Here is a 21,194-nt window from a genome sequence, read left to right on the forward strand (position 1 = left end):
AGTCAAATAAAATTACTTTTTGAATTAACAAAATATTTCTGACAGTTCAATGGATTTTTTTTTTTCTCAGCCCACGTGTCGAAATCACGAAAAGGGAAATCAGGATTCGTGTTTTCGAAAATCGGCACCCACCTCCAAAATATCATTCGTATGTGGAAAGCGAAGCGATCGATCATTTAATTAAGACTATTCGAGTCAAATAATGACTTTTTGAATTAACAAAATATTTCTGACAGTTCAGTGGATTTTTTTTTTTTCTCAGCCCACGTGTCGAAATCACGGAAGAGGAAATCAGGATTCGTGTTTTCGAAAACCGGCAGTCACCTCCAAAATATCATTCGTATGTGGAAAGCGAAGCTATCGATCATTTAATTAAGACTATTCGAGTCAAATAATGACTTTTTGAATTATCAAAATATTTTTGACAGTTCAGTGGATTTTTTTTTTTCTCAGCCCACGTGTCGAAATCACGCAACTGGGGAAATCAGAATTCGTGTTTTTGAAAACCGGCAGCCACCTCCAAAATATCATTCGTATGTGGAAAGCGAAGCGATCGGTCGATTTAATTTCCCGGACGGAATCCGGAACGGCCGCGACGTGGAATTCAATTTGTCGTTCGGCTTAACATTCCCGTGGGTGGGCCGCAGTCGTTTTTCGACTTTCGGTTTTCGATTTTCGGTCTGGTCCCAACATTGCGGCCGCCTCGCGGAGATGGCCGAACCCGCGGCCACAGGCCTGCGGAATATCGGCCGCTGCGGAAATCGCCTACCCCACCGCAGCTCGAAATTCCTACCTCTATAAATTCCCGAAGAAGAATGGTGTATGTATGTCTGAATTGCGGGTAACATTACAAAAAATGAAAGAAATTCAACACAGAATTTTTTGGTCAATCATGGGCGATTATTACTAAAATAAATGATTTTCCTTTTTTTTTTTTTTCCATGACATCTTCGGAATGCAAACCCGATATTTAATTTCAAGGAGATTCGATATTAATTTAGAAGCAGACCCGATATCAAATTACAGGGAAAATTGAAAGAAATGGCATGGAACGATTTTCCGAAAAAATTCAATCGCGCACAGGGAGCCGGAAAATCTCGATCCCTGAAAGCCAATTTCGTAAAGGCGTATTTACGAAGCACTTTCGCCAGTGGAAATCCGAACGACAGGCGAATGCACGCGAGTGCACATTGCAGTTGGCTGCAAGCGCATTCGGAACGGGTTGGCTCGTTTAATAAATACACGGTTCATCGCTGCAAAGTTTACGGTTTACAGATGTGTGGACGCGATTCTGTCCTCTGCAGCTATGCCAATTCCAAAGGCAGTCCATGAAATCTCCTCTCGAGTCTTGTTAACTCGACCTGGCCAAATTTCCACGCTTCATTCCGAGCAATTTTCCATTTTTAAATCATTTCGTTCGCACGAATTTTCTCGTTGAATAATTTCGTTCGCGTGAATTTACATAAAAAATAATTTCGTTCGCACGAATTTTCATAAAGGATAATTTCGTACGCTCGAATTTTCATAAAGAATAATTTCATGCGCACGGATTTTCATAAAGAATAATTTCGTGCGCACGAATTTTCATAAAGAATAATTTCGTGCGCACGGATTTTCATAAAGAATAATTTCATTCGCACGAATTTTCATAAAGAATAATTTCGTAGGCACGGATTTTCATAAAGAATAATTTCGTTCGCACGAATTTTCATAAAGAATAATTTCGTTCGCAGGAATGTTCATAGAAAAATATTTTTTCTTCCCAGGGATTTCCTGCATATCGGTGATGATTATTGTACCGTGAGGAGCTGCCACTTGCCCCGAATTTGGATATCTCGGTGAAATTGGAGTTGGGGGGTCGGGATTTGTCGAGGGATCGAGAAGCGCGTCAAAGTCAAGGCTTTGTCGGAGCCAGATATCCCGTTTCACGGTGAGACTCCCAGAGATGCAAATGTCGGGAGAAGAGTCGAAATTAGCCAGCATCCGACTCGGCGCAAAGCCTTTAATCTATGGTGGAATCCTGAAAATCGGGCAAGTTGAGTCGTAACTTCCGGATGTTAAGTATCCCAGACTTGGCTCCTCTTCCGGGAGGATGAGGCCCCATGAACTGTATACACCGAGTTAACTTCCCCTGCTTAAGGCGACGTGAAAGTGGCGTCAAAGAGGTCTCGTTTATGAAACTTTCCTCCAAACTGGATATACCGAATCGATTACAATATAAATCCGGAAGGTATAAGAAATATCCCGAAACTCATGAAATTTCAAATTTTTTAAATTTTTTCATACAAATTTTAAAAATTTCATATGAAAAGGAATGAAATTTCATGAGTGTCGGGACCTTCCTTGTATCCTCCACATTCGCGTCGTAAAGTTTCAAATGATTCGGCGCACCTAGTTCCGAGAAAAGTGTTATAAATAGTTTCATATGTGCCGATAATTATGAAAGTGGTCTAAGTCAAAATTAAAAAAAAAAAAATGAGTTTATCAGTTATTTCACGCCATATTATTTCAAACGAAATTAATTCAATGTAATTTCGAAACAAAAAATATATGACTTAGACCACTTTCATAATTATGGGCACATATGTATATATTGGGTTGGCAAGTGAATAATTGCGGATTTCGCCCATGGATGGTATTAAAAAATCCGCAACCTCTTAGTTGCCAACCCAATAGAACCCTTTTATACGATCTTAAGAGTGTCACCAGGATTCCGGCAGTCGGGAGGAAATAGCCGTGATAACCTGGTCGAGTTGCTAGGGCCTCCAGGTGATTTAATTAGCGACTCCGTCCGCGACCTCCTTCCCCCTCGCCGGCGCGAGACGGTCTGCGCGCCTTTTGAGTCGGCCCCCGTATTTAAGCCTGTTTACACAAGGTGGCGCGAGGTCCGCGCCCCCACCCCCCACCTGCGCGCGCCCCTTGCGTGCCGGCTTAATTACATGCTCGAGAAACGAATGGCTCGGCTTTAGCACGCCATTCATGGAAATTCTCTTATCGTATAAACGCCAATTACGGCTGACACGTTCCTGACGTATAGACGAGGGTCGTCGGCACGAAGGGACGCGACATTATCCGAAGACGCGAGAATTCCCTCTTTCGCGTTTTTTAAAGAATCCAATATGGCGGAGATAATATATTTCACGTGAAAGATTCATGTTTGATACTATTGCGTTTTTCAGGGGTAAATGAGAGCGATGGTGTAAATTATCGACACTTTCAGATATATATATGTGGATTCAAAATGGCGGCCGGGTCGTTTGGCGATGTTATACTTGACGATGGTAATTTTCATTAATATACGAGGGTAATACTGGAATAAATCATCACTTTGATATGCTGAAAATGACCGACAGGACTTTATAATATTCCCTGGCAGATGTATATTCATTACGTCAACAGCACGTTACGGTGTAAATTATCGACACTTTCAGATATACATCTGTGGATTCAAAATGGCGGCCGGGTCGTTTGGCGATGTTATACTTGACGATGGTAATTTTCATTGATATACGAGGGTAATACTGGAATAAATCATCACTTTGATATGCTAAAAATGACCGACAGGACTTTATAATATTCCCTGGCGAGTATTAATCCCTGGCAGATGCATATTCATTATGTCAACGGTACGTTGCGGTGCGAAACGCATAGATTGCGTCTTATCGCGAGGTTTTCGGGGCTGTCGATGAGGTAGGTTTCATTATTCAACGCGATACGATAAAATGTAATGACGAATTTTACGGCCATAGGAGCCGAACGAGAGCCAAATGGGAGAGCTTTGCCGGCGTCGTTTCGGCAGATTAATAACGAGATAAAAGAGCAACTCGGGCACGCGTGCCGCACGAGTTTGCGTGTTTCGAGGGCGGTTCCGACGTGTTTGGGACTGTACACGCGAAAGCGTAAACACGGTTGGTCGATGCGGTTGCCCTAAATTATGCCACCAGCCCTAGGGACCACCATGGACCCGCCATGGATGTCCCACCGACGCCATTGCACCACCACACCGTGGACTTTTAATGACTCCTCGCATCACTGGGAACGATACGCCGAATTACACCTCCAGAGACAAATCCCTATTGTGTCTCAATGTTATCGAGAACTCTGGGAATTTAAACCCTTTCGCTCCCGACTAAACTCGATACCTAATATTGAACTCGCGCCAAAATGGAGGTCGCTCTAATGGAAAGTGGGATTCGCTCTAACGGAAATTGTAACTCGCTCTAACGGAATGTGCAACTCGATCTGGCAGAAAGTGAAACTCGGTCCAACGGAAAGTGGGATTCGCTCTAACGGAAAGTAGGACTCTCTCTACTGGAAAGTGGGATGCGCTCTAACGGAAAGTATAGCTCGCTCCAACGGAAAGTATAACCCGCTCTAACGGAAAGTGGAACCCTACAAGCGGAGGTCGCAGCGACTTAACCCGCCGCATAATACTCGACATACGTTACGTATGTACATATCCGCGTGTAGACCGGTGTCGTGTACATGCATAAACAGTGACCCCTTTGCTCGAGTTCACTTGCACACGGGAATGGAGAAACTTGTATCCACGTAAATCCGGGGAAACGTGTGCCATGTTGGTGCACGGTACACAAGCTGAGCCCTCGACGGCTGCCTCGTCCTTCGCGGTAGTTCGTAACTTTGCCAATTTCTATGTAGCAACCCGCCCGTAAATTCGCGACCTCCCGTAACCGGGATAACGGGGATGATACTGTGTCCTGAAGGAGAGACCAGGGATATATACGCGGAATATATGTACGATATACGTACACTCAACGCCGTGTCCCGAAACTATGTAAACCCGCGAGAAGACCTGTGGAGCATCTTCGTGGGTCTCCGCTTCCCGCGCGGAAAACTAATTACGCCCGTCTGGAAAATTCGAACTTTCGAGGCTTTTTTTCTCTCTCTTTGCCATAAACGCGTCGGCGTTTCTCGCCCTCCCTACGTTTTTTTTTTTTTTCTTTGGAAATCTCCCCCGTAGCAAGGGAGATTAATGCACTCTGCGAGAAACTTACGCCATTTTCTTTCGCTTCGCGACGCACTTATTGGAAATGATATCAATATGATATGGTGTCTACGGTAATTTTATCACGTCTTGTTTTTATATTTTATGAACATACTTTATATGTTTACCGTTTATGTCGCAGAGGTGTATAAAGTCTCTCACATCTCGTCATTCGACACGGAATTTCATGTCGAGCAGTTTCACGCGAGGTATCTCACATTTTCACCATGGTGAAAATGACAGAATGCGGAAGGTGCTCACTTTTCACATGTTCACTAGATCTGAGTTATGGAATCGACCCCCAGGACACTACGACACGGCGTTACGAAACTCTAGCTGTATTTAGACGTTCGTAATTCACTTTTGGGACATCTAAACCAAAATGTACCTCCTCGGAGATTCGCGATAATCGGATGCACGGAGGGAAAGAAATTGTAATTGAATTTCGGGGGTCAATTCGGTCCCCTCCCAGGGGACGCTCTTCGCGGGGGTGCAGCAAGAGGCGACGAGGGGTGCACCAGACAAATATTTGAAAATCAATGACCCGCCATTCACCTATGGGGTGACTAAAACGCCCCTCGGCCTGTCGACGGCGTTACCGCGAGAGTAACGGAGGGTAATTCAATTAGAAGGAAACGACGGAGGCAGCCCCTTTTAGAGCGGCCATTTAAGCCCCCAATTTGACGCCGTCGGGTTCCTTCTTGTCATTTTCAGCCCCCGAGATATCGAAAGTGTCGTCCGAGATGTTCGAAGGCTGGAAAAAGAACCCCCGTCGACGTAACAAACCACCATGGACAGGGAAAAACGTCGAAAACGTAAAACCGAGAAGAAAGCAAGATGGCGGCGAAGGCACCCCGCTCACATATTTCGTAAATTCGCACTGGTAAAATTGCTAAATTAAATTAATAAAACCATAGAACCATTCCGTTAATTCAATGAATAATTGCTTTCAAGAAATACAGATTCAGATTTGAAGCCCGAATAATTGAAATATACGAAAATTTATACGGTGAAGTGTACGATGATTTTTTCCACCCGATTGTATCAATTAGTCCGTATTGCAGGCGGTAATTCCACGTTCTCGGGTATTGTCCTAGGTGCGCAGTGTACACAAATTATAAATTCCACGGTTACCTATCAGGGCCCACCCCTAAAGTCAATTACCTCCCTAGATCACGTGTAATTAGGAATGATAATAGGATGCAAGGGGCTCCAATTTCACGCAACCCATACCCCGTTGCATAGATCAGGTGTGCACGTACATACAATAAGGATTATAGACACTGTACATCAGGTACATGGTCTTCTGCAATTAGAAACTAGAAACTACACAATTAGTATAAACCCACGGGTTGAAATTAAAAAAAATCGGATTTTTATTTTAATTCCCAATTCAAAGCAAAAGTGCACCTACCATGACGAGTCGTCTTCACTTGCAAAAATCCTTCGCTTTGTATGGAGTCCTTGCCATTTCTCGCCCGACATGTATAAAATCCCATGTCGTTGACATCCAGTCTGACGATTTTTAATCTACTTCCCAAGACACTCCTCCTCGGGTGAGCCCTCGCCTGGAATAATTATTTTCATTAACTTTAGGGTCTTAATTATTTTCTAATAATTTTCTACGGTTCACCTGGAGGGTCCTGAATTTTTTTCCTCGTCCTTACCTGGGGGTACACCTTCTTCGTCACGATTCTTCCTGGTTCTTTTCCAAGGGGTGCATCATTCTTGAACCACCTGATTTTCGATGGCAATGGATCCCCTGTGACCTCACACCTCATATGCACCGCACTTCCGGTTTCCTTTGTCATATTTGACAGTCCTTTCAACAATTCTAAGGAACCTCCTTTGGGACTGGATGAACTGTCCACGTCGAATCTGCGAAAATTAAAAAGAGACGCATTTTAAACTGCGTTTAATTTACGTGAGAATATTAATATTCCACAAAAATTTAATTTTTTATTCCTGCTGCTTAGGTTCATCGACACTTTTGACGATGTTAACAATTTTCCTAGGGACGTAGGGAATTTTTTAGTCACCCTGTAGAAGGCTAAGAACCTCTATCCAGGAAATGCAACGGATAAAAGGTGCATTGCGGTGCACTTCGTTTTTCAGATTCATCAGGTTACAGTCTTACGGCACATTCGCGGTTTTCGAGGGGAAATAAAAGTCGAAGAAAAATGAGAAAGAACTTAAAAAGGCGGATATCGTTCGTGCAATCTGAGAGCCCATTAAGGGGCTCGGAAAATCGCTCCTCGCTCTAAATAAATGCAGTGTAAAGAAAATGCAATTTCGCGGCACTTCTCTTAGACATAATTTTTCTTAAATTTCTTGTAAGTTCAATTGAAATTTGTTACATATTTTTATAACACTACACGCGTTTATACATTTCGATTGACTCCTCAGTTGCCACTTTCATATCACCTTAACTCTTTGGCTACTAAGAGCGCCCGACGTTTGGTCCAATATTGCCCGCACGGTCAGAGGAATTTCGCCCATATGTCGAAATAGCGAAAAGCTTGAGGATATTGATAAAACTTATCTCCAAACCGAGTGCACCGATTTATTCGAAACTTTAACACGTTATTATGTAGGCCCAAAGGTGAAATTTCAGTTTTCGTCAAAAAAATGTCCGAGATGAATAAACATTTTTTTTTTTTTTTTTAGAAAAATGAAATTTCACCTCAGGGTCCCCATAATTTTGCGATAAAGTTTCAAATGATGCGGTGCACCCAATTTGGAGAGAAGTTTTATCAATATTTCGACTTTTTGGCGTGTATATATGACACTTTCATGTCACCTGAAATAGGCGAAATTTATATCGATAAATTCTCCAGTGGAGTCTGTTAGACGACTAATCGAATGATCTATTTCTGGTGGGAATCGGGATTTGTAGGTCCAGAATCTGCCTCTTCGGTCATCTGCATCTGGCTCTCGTCCTGAGGGTGCAATCAATGCGTTTACACGGGATGCAACGTATGCAACGGCCCTTAAACACGGGACGCATACTGTGTCTACAGTGCAACCCTGATTGCACATTACAGGAGTAACTAGCCCTGCATTTACTGCCGGTTATTGAATATAAATCAAGGCTAGATCGGTAAGTTATCGCGCGGCGAAATTCCGCCTCGAGGAGGTCGAATAAATAGTGCAATTTCCCCTAGAGGCAAATTTACCGGAAATTAATTTAACCATTCTGGGATTAATATTTTAAACACAGAAATGAACGTCGTAAGTGTGAACCATGTATATGTTAAATTGATATCATGTACATATTAAATTTATGACGCTCATTTTTATATTTCAGATCGATGTATCGTCTATCTTTCCGACTTTCGATTTTTTTTTTTCTTTCTCTTTCTATCGTTGCATTATCAGGATATGCGATACTATCGAATGGCCGCGTCGACGGAACTTCATGAATGAGTGTGACGGTGTTAAGCGTTATCTACGGGGTGTCGAGAGTTTATCGCACGTTTCGCGGGATTTCTTCCTCGTGACCGCGCATAATTAAACACCCGGGAATTAATTACCCCCTGCAATCGGATGGAAACCTGGTAGATTGATTTTTAACACCTAGACATAAATAAATCCCAGCCTCGTCGGATATAAATTTTTTATTATTATTTCCATGACATTTTTTTCATTCATTTCTCCGACAGAATAATTCACATCGAACCCTTAATTAATTAAAAAGAGATTTATATATCGTGGCTTGAATATAAGCGCAGAAAACAATTTGCTCAAGAAGAAAAATTCGTTGATTTTAAATCGACGTTTGGTCCAATATTGCCTGCACGGTCATAGGAATTTCGCCCATATGTCGAAAAGGCTCCGTGTTCAAAGGGTCGATGTATTATTTTTCGCAGGATTTTGTTGTCGTAATTCACTGAGGGAATTTTTCTTCCGAGTGAATAAATTAATTTGCAATGTAAAGGGAGGGACGAAAGGGATACCCTATAGACCCTGAAGTCGACAGATAAGAGCCTCTCTCTGATAACGGCATTACACGTCACTTCCTCTCCGGCATTGCAAATAATCCCACAGAGTAGCAACCGGAAGACCGGCTTAACAGAGATTAGGCGTTTCTAAGACCTCCCTCGAATTAATAATTCATCGACCGTCTGGGGATTGCATATCGATGACGAGCGCACTTATCTACGTAAACCGTCGAGATGCAAATGAGCCGAACAGAATTATCTCCCTAATTGCGTCCCTTGGAAGAGATTCAATAATCAGGGAAATTTTCTAATTTTACAAAAAATTGTCTACTGTCAAGCTTACCGTGATATGAAAGTGTATATACGTTCCAAAAAGTGAAAATATTGATAAAACTTTCCTCCAAATTGGGAGTACCGAATCATTAGAAACTGCATCACGAGATTGCAAAGGCCCAAAGAAAAAACGCGATGCTCGTGAAATGTCATTTTTTGAAAAGAAATTTCGGATAATTCAAGGCACCCAATTTGGAGAATAATTTTATCAATATTTTCATATTTTAATAAATATATGAAATGATCCTTCCGTATCTACTTTGAATATACGAAGCACATCAATGCCTGATAATTCCTTATAAATCGAGACAAAAAGGAAATATCGTGGGATAAATAAATTTTGTAAAAAGTCCCGGGGGTGCCTGGGGGAACTGGGAAAATTTTAAACGACCCGGGAACGAGGAAAATCCCCGGGAAATAAATGTTGAAAAGTCTCGGGGGGTAGCACTCGGTAGACGATCGGGGACTTTAAGCGAGAAGCTCGAGCCAACGAAAGCTCGCATCAATATTAATGGGCAGCGATGCATTCGGGGGGTGAATAATGCATAACTGGTGGGACCGAAGTAGGCCCACGTTGGTCCTTTTGGGGGGAAATGCGGTTTTCCGGCGGCGTTAAACGCGAAAACCCGTGATCGGTTACGACACGCGATTTCCATGGCGCTACATTAACGCGTCGTTATGCGGTCGCATAAATTCACTGACAAATGGTCACTTACGAGGGGTGCACTTTCCGCCGGTGAAATTCGGAAAATTCGGGAAATCTGCCAAATTCCCAAAATCCACGAGGCGGCGCCTCCGCGAAAATCGATTCCCCATATCTACGATTTATGATAACCGACTATAAAAATTGAAGAAAAAAGAAAAACCGGAGAAAAGCAAAACTGCAAAATGAAAAAGCGACCCGGAAGGAAATTTGATAATTCCCGGGAAAAAAATCCCTCCAGAGGAAAACGTGAAAATGTTCCACGCTGAGAGAAAAGCAGAAACAAGGAACATTTTAATTATTCAAATTTTAATTATCCGAGTCAAATAGATATGGTCGTAGTTCCGAATAAACCTTTCGTCCAATTTATTCCAGTCCATCTGAGGGAAATAATTATTCTTTGGAAAATGTTTTCCCCAGGGCAGAAAATTCCAAATGTCGGCCGGGAATCCGTATAATTTGTATTTTCCCTTAGAGCAGAGTTTTATATTACATTACGCCCGCCGAGAAGTGCCTCGATTTCATCGGGTTTCCCTGCAATTGATAAATAAAAAAGGGCCAGATGGAAAATCAATGGACCGTCCAAAGGGAAGCCTCGAGTCGGCGTTTTGAATTCCCCAAGTGCGGCGTGGAATTTTTCCTCCTCTCTTTTCCATCTTCAAATCGAGTCCTGGAAAGACGAGGGCTTTGGAAATCGCGTTTCCGAAGGTCCGCTCAAAAACGTTCCTAAAAAAAAAGAAAAAAAAATAAAAGAAGCAAAAAGGAAAAGGAAAAAACGATCTGAATGGCGGCGGTCCAGGAAAAGAGAGCCAATATCCGATATCGGCGTCCCTCCCATACACTAAAAGAAAATGTTCATTAAACCAGAAGAAATACTCCTTCAAACGATACCAAAGAGATATACCACGTATAACAGACGTATATCGAAAAGTCAAAATATCGATGGAAATTTTCTCCAGACTGGGTGCAGAGATTAATTTGAAATTTCAACGCGTGATTGTGGAGGCCCTAAGATAAAATTTCATTTTTCATCTCAAGAAGAAAAATTTCCTTGTCGCATTTCGCGCAAAATGAAATTTCCCGAGTTTTAAAGACCTTTCTTAAAGCTTCCCCAATCACGTGGTAAAGTTAATAATTATTCGATGCGCCCAGTTTGGCGAGAAAAATTTTTTAATATTTTCACGTTTTATATATGTATATGTCAAACTCTTTTTACCAGGTCGTGGTTTAAAAACAGGAAGTGCAAGCGAAAGAATTGCCAGAGTCCGAATTAAATGTGGATTTCCTCCCCCTCCACCCCCCCCCCGGGGGGGGGAGGGGAAATTACCTCCGGAGATACTTTCCCGGTTTATATTGTACGTCGCGACTTTTAATTGGCCCCTGGCTCGAGTATCAAAATGAAATTATCGACAATGCCGGCGAAAGGCGCTCTCGAGTGGCGCCGGGCGAGGAACTTTATTTTCATTTTCTGCCTTCGTTTCTTTTTTACCTCCTTTATTTTTTTCTTTTTTTTTTAAACAAATCTAACAAATGCAAAACTCACCCGTAGGTCGTCGCGTCGATGAATTCGTTGTAATCCTCGTAAGTCCCATAATCCTGGACGTCGGCGTCGGCCTCCTCGTTTTCCCGATTGCTTCCTGAAATAAGGAAGATGAAATTTAATTAAACTAATTATTCTTTTGCAACGAGTTGGTCCGTGAGAAATATTTGCAATGAAAGATCGAGGAAGGGACCGACAGAAATTCCAATATTTCGGGAGTTGCGGGAGATTTTCTCTTAACAGTGATTCGTAACGATTTATGAAAAAATTCCTAATGTTCATGAAATCATTCGTAATAAAGAAAGTGTATAGGTGTAACCGAAGAAATTCTTATCGCGACCCTTTTTCATTTTGCAACGACATATGACCGATAATAGTATTAGTGAAAAATAAATTCTGGAAATAATCACACGAGGATTGCTCTGATTTCGTAACGAGACATAACCTAACTTTAATGAAAAATTGCCGATAAATGTATTCCTTGAAAAAGAAATTCTAGAAATAATTCAACGAGAGTGGATGCATTAAATTGTCGCGGCCCCTCAAAGAGGTAATAACCGGGGGAGGTTTTTTGTTTATAACATTTTCGTGGAAACATGAAATAATTTGCCGACAAGTGTAAAGGGGGAATCCACCGTGGTGTTTACGGAGGCTCGCAAACCCCGAAAGCAAAGTCCCGAGTGCCCGTGGAATATCACAGTGTTGCGCACTCGTTTCGTCCGAGCGCGCAATTATCGCGAGTAATTACGGGAACAGGACCTCCGTACTAATTCGAAAGTGCCTTCCGTCGAGTTGGTAATCCTGTTTCTAGCCGTTGTTTGCGGTAAAACTCGGCACAGAAATTCCGATGGGATTTCGGCCCAGAGAGCAATTCCCACGTCTCGAAATTTCGATTTTGCACGGAAGAGAATTCAAAAGCGAGCGCAAATGTTATTTATAAATCGGTTAAGCCCATTCCGTGAAATCCGCCCCCTTTAACAGAAACTAAAAATCCAGAATAAAATATATTTCATTCGAGCGAGCCTCGATTAAATTCATGAAAGAATCCTCATATTGATAATCACCGCCGAGGAGGGAGATACATTTTAATCCGTCATAACCTGCAATATTCATTTAATATATTCTTATTAGTCCCAGGAGAAGTGTTTTCCACTTGGCTCTCCGAATTTCCCCGGGCATTTCGAGTTTTTAATCGCCCTGGCATGTTTTTTCACCTCCGCTGACGCGAATAATCGCGTCGCGCTGATAACCCGTAGGGGTCTATATCGCTGGACCGGGCCGGGGAATATCGCCCCTATCGGGCCAACATGGCGACGCGCAGCCCATTCGGGACAAGTGTCGCCCTGGTAACCTCTCTCGTTAAATCCTGCAGAATCCTGTATATACACCCAGGACTACGACTCGTTCGCCAATCTGCACCACTGTCCGTCCATTCGACGCACATCCGGTGCACGGCGTCGTGCCAATCACTTTTTACACATTTTTTTCCTTTCCCTGTTTTTCCGCGCAACAGCGTAAATGCCTGACATAAAAGTTCCGCTACCCCTTCCGATTACAAATTTTAAGTAAAATTCGATTTCGACGTTTTATCTCAAAATATGAACTGCAGGAAAACTCGTCAGGATTTACGTGTCACGTGTTAAGTACTTCGGACATATCCTGGAGATTTGAACGACGTCGAATTGCAATATTTTATCGTAAGAAAAATAAAAGGAAGAAATAATGAAAATCCACAGATTTCCATTTTAAATATTAGAACCGTGGAATTTTATACGTTTTAAAAACTGAATATGGAAATTGGATTTTTTTTTATTTTAGAGGGTGTTTTTAGTCTTCTTCAAGATGGCCGGGGTCCCTTTCGAATTCCAGGTCCTCCTCCGTCTTCGAAAATTAATTTCGAGCGCGTCAGCGACATCTGTCGTCTCGCAGGCTGTTGCATAGTCCACGTGGCAATTCCAGGCACGAAACTGCAATGGCCGGCTGGTGCGATTCAATTCTCCTTCCTGTCTGCTGACTGGACTCGACACTTCCCGAATTCCAATATTTACGATTTTCCTATACCACTGTAATTTAATAAAAGCCCTAAAAGCTCCTCTTCGTCTCATAAATACTAATCCAACCCCCAAACGCCTCGAAACCCAAAATACAATTCAGTGAAAAAGTATACATAAATCATAATCAATTATCATACTTAAAATTCCAGGAATTTTGGAGGACGCCTCGAAAAGTGTATCGGAGGTAAAGAGTTCAATTTTCAGCATTTCTTGTGATTTTGCTTTTTGGGCGTCGTTATTACTAGGGTAATAAATGTTGTCAGGGGCTTTTTTTAATTTATGCGAAGGTTAGGTTAGGGGCTTGAGTGGAGAAAAAAGGAAGGGAAATCGTATCGATCCCTCTTTCGAAATTCCGTTGGGCGAGGTTCCCTGGAATTGGTAGTTGCACGGAAGGGAAGAGCAACAATGGGAATTGGCGAATCGCGGATTCTCGATTCCTGGCAATTCGCGGTTTACGAGGGCGATACGGAGTTCCGCGAAGTTCGGGAGGAACGACGTCGGCGGCGCTGATGGATCAGGCCATAGAGTCGGTGCAAAAGCGTCGGCGTAACCATAGCCGCTCCGACGACGCGATATACCGCCGGGAACACAGCCCGGCTCTTCGTCTACCGGCGCCATTATTCCGGAAGCCGCAACAGTGGTCTGAGCTGCGCCAACTTTCGCGGGATGTGTATCGCAACAACCGCTTTAGACTCGCCGCTGCCGCAACTTTCCTGCCGTTTAACTGGGACGGATCGCCCGGAATGTCCAGGAATTTTGCGCCTGCCATTATCGAAATTCGAGAAATTTTCCTGGTTTTGAAATTAATCCGCTATTGCATGATATTATCCCTGGGTTCTTTCACAAACGTAGTTTATCTAGGACGGATCACCCGGAATGTCCAGGAATTTTGCGCCTGCCATTTTCAAAATTCGGAAGATTTTCCTGGTTTCGAGATTAATCCTATTTTGCGTAATTTTATCCACGCCCTTCGCTCAAAGATTCATTAACAAAAAAGTGGTGCATTAGAGGGATATCTGATACATCTCTTAATATTATAACTATCCGACATCCACGCGATTCCTGGACTCAGGAAATTCAAAATTCCCCGCGTCGCGTCGAAGTGATAAATCGGAAAGACACTTTAATCCTTCGGCTTTCTTAAACCCTATTGTCATTGTTCATTGTATATTTTCATATCTTATGACATATCCGAGAGGGAAATAAGTCTCGACTCTTCGTGCGTTGAATAACCCCCCCTGATACGACATCCGATAAGGAGGGTTCATATCACTTGGACATGTACACCCCCGCGACACAAAATACGTGTGTAATTCGCCCGACACTTGACATGTCAAGAGTAGTGTATCTGAGACACGCCACTTGTACTTCCTCATACATCCTATGTACGTGCAAAGTATATACATACATACATTAACGTACATTTAGTACCTAGTACAGGTATAACGCGTAATGCACGATACATATGTACATGGTGTATAATAAATGCGAGTACACAGGGGCTTAGGGTGCGTCCTTAGAGAGCAGATCGACACAACGAGATTGCACCCCTGATGGGGGTGGCTTCCACCCCCCCGGGGGGAGGGAGGGGCATTTCGCACCTGCAATTAACGCGGGCGAAATTTCATATCCGCGAAATTACTTCGTTAATGTCAAGCCGAGACGTGTCTCGAGTTCCTCAGAAAAGTCAAATTTCATATTAGAGAAAACCACCCCTCGTATATAAAAATAACATTTTTTTTTTAATTTAAAATGAAGTGAAAAAAAAATTGCTCCTATAACCTTCACTCTCGGGAAGTGAAAATTGAAGGGGAGGTTTCAATTCTGAAGGGAAATAAAAGTGGAAAATGGCGAAGTTTTCGGTGCGCCAGCGAGGAAGGGAGTTTTCGACAAATATTGAAGTAAAAAGGGGTGCGAGGGGGAGGAAGACACGTATTTCTCTTCTCCGGATGGACGGTATTTATTTTCCGCGTCTGACCTCGTAGAAATTCCCTCGTTGGGCATATTTGCTCGTTTACTCCACGTCGCCCTAACAAGCCGAGCAGGCTTTGACAGAAACATAAATTCACCCTGGCGGCCATTATGCGAAGTCCTTCGTATCTGTCCACGCAATTGAGACTTCTGAGCCCAGCCTTTTCCCCTTTGCGAATTAATGTTGAAACCTTACTATTTTGTAGGGTTTTCTTTATATGAATTGCGGCATCTCTTCCCAATGTTTCTCTCGGAAAAGTCCGTTTCCTTGGACCGCGGGATCCATCGTTGACAAACCAACATGGCGGATCTCTAAAATCGTGAGAATTGAAAATCAATGCTAAACTGTTGTAGTCTTATTTTAACTATTTCCATATACACTGTGGAATGATCTATCATTCGCGTTCTCCTTCTTATCTCGCGTCATCCTGACGGAGCGTCATGGTGGATTTTGACGGGAACATAAATCCAGTCTGGCAGCCATTGTGCGGAGTCGCTCGTGTTTCCGCCTTTAGAAATGGCGTTTCCGCGGATCGTGATCTCTTTCCCTCGCCCCGGGTCCTGAATTTCCTCCCTACATCTTCCCTGGAAGACTATAAGCAACATCCAGACATTTAGTCGGGAGTCTCGAAGGAAGAGACGGGAAAATTATCCGCCTACGGCGTCTTAGACTCCTGCGGAAGCGACGACCAAGATGGCGCCCAAGATGGCGCCCAAGATGGCGGCGACTCCTCTTTCTCCAAGTAAAAAAAAAAGAGAGAGAGACCTACAACGACCCTAAACCACGGGATAAACCTCCTTTCCCACGGAACCCGTTAATAAATACCCAAAATTGTCCGTCCCATTGAAAATAATATTTAATCAAGAGTCCGTTAACAATGGCGTTCGCCATTCGTCCGAATGTTCACACGGTACTGCCTTTCATCCTCTATCGGGTGGAGGAAAGGGAAATAATGGAGTGTGTATAAATGAAAAATACACCGAGGAATAATTCGACAATGGGAACTGCTCGAGTATGAAATATTTATTGCAACGTTAGGAGGGAAAGAGGTGGGCGAAGTTCCTAGGCCATAAATTGCGGCGCCTATAGACGGGCAACACTGTTGACTCTAACGAAGCTTGCTTTATGACGACAATGGTCTGCGTTAAAGGGACCGCCCTTTAACGGTGTTCCCGACGCCGCAGAATCGGCCCCTTTATTTTGACAGTTGGCAATAATGGGACTGCACTACCGTAGCCCATTTCGATTATTGCTGGCCGTTATGGCGACCGCCGCGAGATGCAGTTTCCGGCCGATCGTAACGCGGCGGGAACTTCCGCTAATGCATTAAAGTCGTACACGAGGTGTAATGTTGGATAATAAGGAATAAGTACAGGAAGCCACAGACGAACCCTACTAGTACACGTATACATGTAAATGCAGATATAGATTTGTACAGAAGAAAAATATTGAACCAAGGAAATATTTTCCTAATTCAAAGAGCAATTATTAAACTGGAATAAATTGGATGCCAGTCTGCACTTTTTCCTTAAGGCAGCAAATAATTGTCGCGCTAAATTTCCGACATATGTTCATAAAACACATAAATAAAGCGTCTTAAAATTACCGCGATGGTACAATCGTACGTTTTTGTCCATTACCATAGACATGTCAAAATACACCCTGGCTCGACGATGAAGTTCGCAATAGTACAAGGGAGGGGAATCAATAACAAAAGGCCAAACTTGGGATATATTCTATTACCAAGGATAAATAATACATTTCATATGTCCTGGTCAGCTCCGCGATGTGCACTCCACCGCGGTCGGGTTGCGACTGACGGTCCAGCGCGGGAGGAAGCTCGAACGTAATATCGTCCTCCAGGGGGGCGAGAGGGCGAAGGGAGGGAGGTTCCGGCTGTTTGACATCAAAGGCAGATTTCGTCACACGCCCCGGATGGCAAGACGTGTGCACGCATGCAAATACGCCCGAATACGGCTCGCGTGAGTCGCGCACGTGCGAAAAAGAGGAAAAGAGACGGACAGATGGATATCTCAGGCGATAGGAACGCGCAAAGAGCGCGACAGGGAAAGAAAGAAGGGGAGAAAGAAATAAAGAAAGGAAAAAGAAATACCACGGCGACAGAGGGGGATAAGGTCCGCGGGGGGAGGGGGAGGAGGTTTCGGGGAAAGTTTGTTTTATCCCGATTAAAAGTTCGCGTGGTTCGCGGTACTGATGCGAATCGCCGGAGAGGTTACCGAACCCCTTTGAAAATTAAATGGCTATTTTGGGAAGGGGGGTGAACAGTAATTATCTGCCACGTATACGCCGTGCCTTTGCTTCTTTATTATGACGCCGTAGTGTTTTCACCCAGTGAGGGTGGATCGGTTTCCTGGGGGTGCTGAGCTCAGAAATAACGCGATGGGGAGTAACCCCCTTTTTTAAAATTATGTGAAATTGAAAATGTTATTGTCTTCTGGGACTTTTTGTAGGGAAATGTGGGGAAAAATGTTAACGAATGTGTTGGAAATAGAGCGCAGTGCGCAGCGCCACCGGTAGGAGGAGTGTTGATTGCGGCTTTCCCGCAAGCGACCTACCGCGGTGGGAGTATATAAGGCGAGACGAAGGGCGAAATTTTTCGAAATTCGCCAAAATTTTTGGACATTATATGAGTAGTTTTAGAAATGATTTTTACGTTTTTGAGGTACGGACGCCATGTAGGGGACGAATAGTGAATCCATTCCATGACTCGAAATGGATCCGGACACTTTCCCAGGTGAAGCGTTTTAAGCCCCGGCAAATATTCAAAATTAACAGGCGCGCCGCCACCGGCGAGAGCTTATTTGCTTTGCAGAAATCCTCCTTGTTTGCGGATTGCGAGGCTCGGGAGTAATAACTCGCCGACGGGGTGCATCCGTCGCCATTTCGCCCCTGAATGCGCCCCGTCGCTCTCTTGGACCAGATGTGTTTTCGCGTATTCTTTTTCTCCCCCCCCTCGACGTCGGCCAAACGGAAGTGCGCCCCCCCCTTCCCGTCAAAGGAAATATTTGCGAGACGAAATAGTCCCCTCAATTGCCGCCGTTTTGGGGAGGGAATTGTTTTCCACCCCTGCCACGGGGTGCGCAGGAAAACACGGTTTTTACGCGAAAACACCGGAAATTAAAACCCAATCAAATACCAAATCTTTATCAAGGATGAAATTGCAGTCATTGCGGGAATTTCCATACATTACACATTCATAGACAGAAAATCACGCGGGAGAATTAAAAAAAAAAAAAAAAACATTGTTAAGTAAGCCAATTTTTATTTTAAGTTGACATCCGGGGTGGAATTACCTGGTGGACGAAATTTCACTTCCTGGCCGAGAATAAGAGGCGGAGGAAATAATTGGAGGAGAATTTCCTTTCGCGATCCGAGGGCTCGTCGATATTCCGCGGCTCCTCATCGACTCCCTTAATAATTCACGAAAGCCGCTCGCGGATAGTGCCAATTATAAAATAACGAAGGCGCGTCCGCTTTTTAGTCGGCCCTGCGCGATGGAGGGAAAAAGTTTGTCCCTTTGTGCCGTCAAAGGACGACTGGGTCGTCAAAGCTGGACTCGCCCTGGGAAGCATTTTTTAATTCGCGCCGTCCACTCTCCCCCCTGGGGGGGGCTTTGAATTTGAAATTGCAATTACCAGGCCCGATGAATCTTTTAAAGGCCGCCACGTCCGGAAAATCATTTCTTTCGCCCCCGAATTCACCCCCTGATGGAGGAATTCCAACGAAAGACTCGACTCCTGGAGGCGGAAATTTTCAGGTTAATTACGGGGCGTGGGAAACATTTCCCTTTATTTTCCCCTTCAATTTCTTCCACCCCGATTAACGATCGAAGGGGTGGATTTTTTTATTTTCGAATAAGGAAAGAAATTCGTCATCGATCGGGGGGAAGAATCGAGAAGAGGAAAATGCCGGGGAAAAGGAAAAGTCGTTTACCGGTCGATCCTGGAAACGAAGCGAGGGTCTCATTGTCTCGCTTTGTGCCCGCTTCCACGAGGGGTTGGAAAAATGAAACGTAAGACAGAGGGGTGGGTCTCGAAGGGGAGGAAAAACCAGGCCGGAAACCCGGGGTGAGTCCTTCGGGGTTGGCAAGCCTGCATTTATCCTCGCAACCACTGGGACACCCCTGCAGTTGCAAACAATTGCTCGAGCCCGAAGAACAGCCCCGGGTGTCTTCACCCCCGAGGACGCGCTTAGGGCTGACACCCCTTAAAGAGACGAGCCACCCCTCTGGGTGTGCAAGAAATATTCAGTGCCGAGATGTGAATTACTAGATGCAAATTACCGATCACTTCGGATATCGAGCCGGGGGGGCAAATAAAGGGGTGAGCCACCCCCAGCTTTGAAAGCGTTTCGTTCCTTCGACATTTCTCTTTTTATCTGCCCTCTCCTTCTTTCAGCTTAACCCATTTTTTTCCCCGACATTTTTCCAATTTTGCAATTTCTCCAACAAGGGTGGTAACAGTTTGTTTTTTTTTTTTAAGGGAGAAAAAAATATATCAGTAGTCAAGCGCTAGTGGTCTTTCTCCCGGAATACGAAAAGGAAGGAAAAGAAAGGAAAAAATAAAAAAGAGAGAGAAGTGTCCCCCCATTCGCGCACAATGAATATTCAGACGCACTTAATTTCCTCCCCTTTCCTCCCCCTTAACGAACGTGCTCGCACATTTGTCTCTCCTCAAGACGCACCCCTTTCGCCCCGAAATTCCCCTAACCTAGCCTAACCCTTTAGGCCCTCATATTTCCTCTGCAAAGCACATATTTCTATATTTCCCCCCTCTGCCCCTTCTTCTTTCAACCCTATCCTCCCTCTACCCCTCCGTCATCAATTACCACCCGCGCGTGTAATTACCAGCCACATAATTAACAATTACCTCTGACATAGTTATTAAATACCGAGGAATGAAACATCGCCTGGTAACTCTCCCAAAAACATAAATATCCGAATTAATTATACAATATCCTAGATGGTGCAAAAAAAAAATGTTAATGGACCAATGAAATTATTGCTCTAGTAGTCACGGGGTTAATAAACTATAATGTAATTTAATGAATACCTTGCCTAATGTAAAATTTATTTACTTGGAAGGAAAGAAAAAAGAAGAAAAAAAATCGATATAATATGTATATTCATTGGCTTGTTTACTTTTTTTTTGTTTGGATTTTCAGCTGATACTTTTTCGTGCCTATCTTTTTTCTTCTTCTTTTTTTTATTCTTCAGCTTTTCCCTTATTTCTTTAATGGCGGATCCAGAGCACGAATAGGCCAAAAATTGGTAAAATATGTATATTTAGGTTACTTTTCAGATTATTATCTTTCTTATGATTTTCAGCTAATACTTTATCGTGTATATTTTTTTCTTTTTTTTTTCTTCAGCTTTTCCCTCATTTCTCTAATGGCAGATTCGGAGCACGAATAGGCCACAGACTTTGCGCGACATATAGCGATATGAGGAGCTTAGGGGAGGACCTGGGGGATGGTTCACCCTAACACGAGAGAGGCGCAACCCCTCGGAGGAGGACGGGGATCGCTTTAAGCCACCCTTTGATGTCCACGACGCGGATTTCCCTCGCCGACGTCTCGCCTCGAAAATGGCCAAGTTACTTCCACGCCTGGTCCTTGCATTCATAC

The 21,194-nt window shown here is 43.6% G+C and overlaps 1 protein-coding gene across 1 annotated transcript in view; it reads right to left on the reverse strand.

Moving 5' to 3' along the window:
• LOC105703646 (tyrosine-protein kinase transmembrane receptor Ror) overlaps nucleotides 1–21,194 on the reverse strand; it is a 111,003-nt gene that overhangs the window by 15,036 nt on the left and 74,773 nt on the right. The window contains exons 2-4 of the mRNA XM_012432170.1: nucleotides 11,526–11,619; nucleotides 6,673–6,883; nucleotides 6,420–6,573 (exon numbers count right to left, since the gene is read on the reverse strand). Of these exons, the coding sequence (XP_012287593.1) occupies nucleotides 6,420–6,573; nucleotides 6,673–6,883; nucleotides 11,526–11,619 (459 nt within the window). The remainder of the gene's footprint in view (nucleotides 1–6,419; nucleotides 6,574–6,672; nucleotides 6,884–11,525; nucleotides 11,620–21,194) is intronic.

Source organism: Orussus abietinus, unplaced genomic scaffold (assembly GCF_000612105.2).
Source record: "Orussus abietinus isolate OABI.00-Male unplaced genomic scaffold, Oabi_2.0 scaffold26, whole genome shotgun sequence".
Lineage (NCBI taxonomy): Eukaryota > Metazoa > Arthropoda > Insecta > Hymenoptera > Orussidae > Orussus > Orussus abietinus.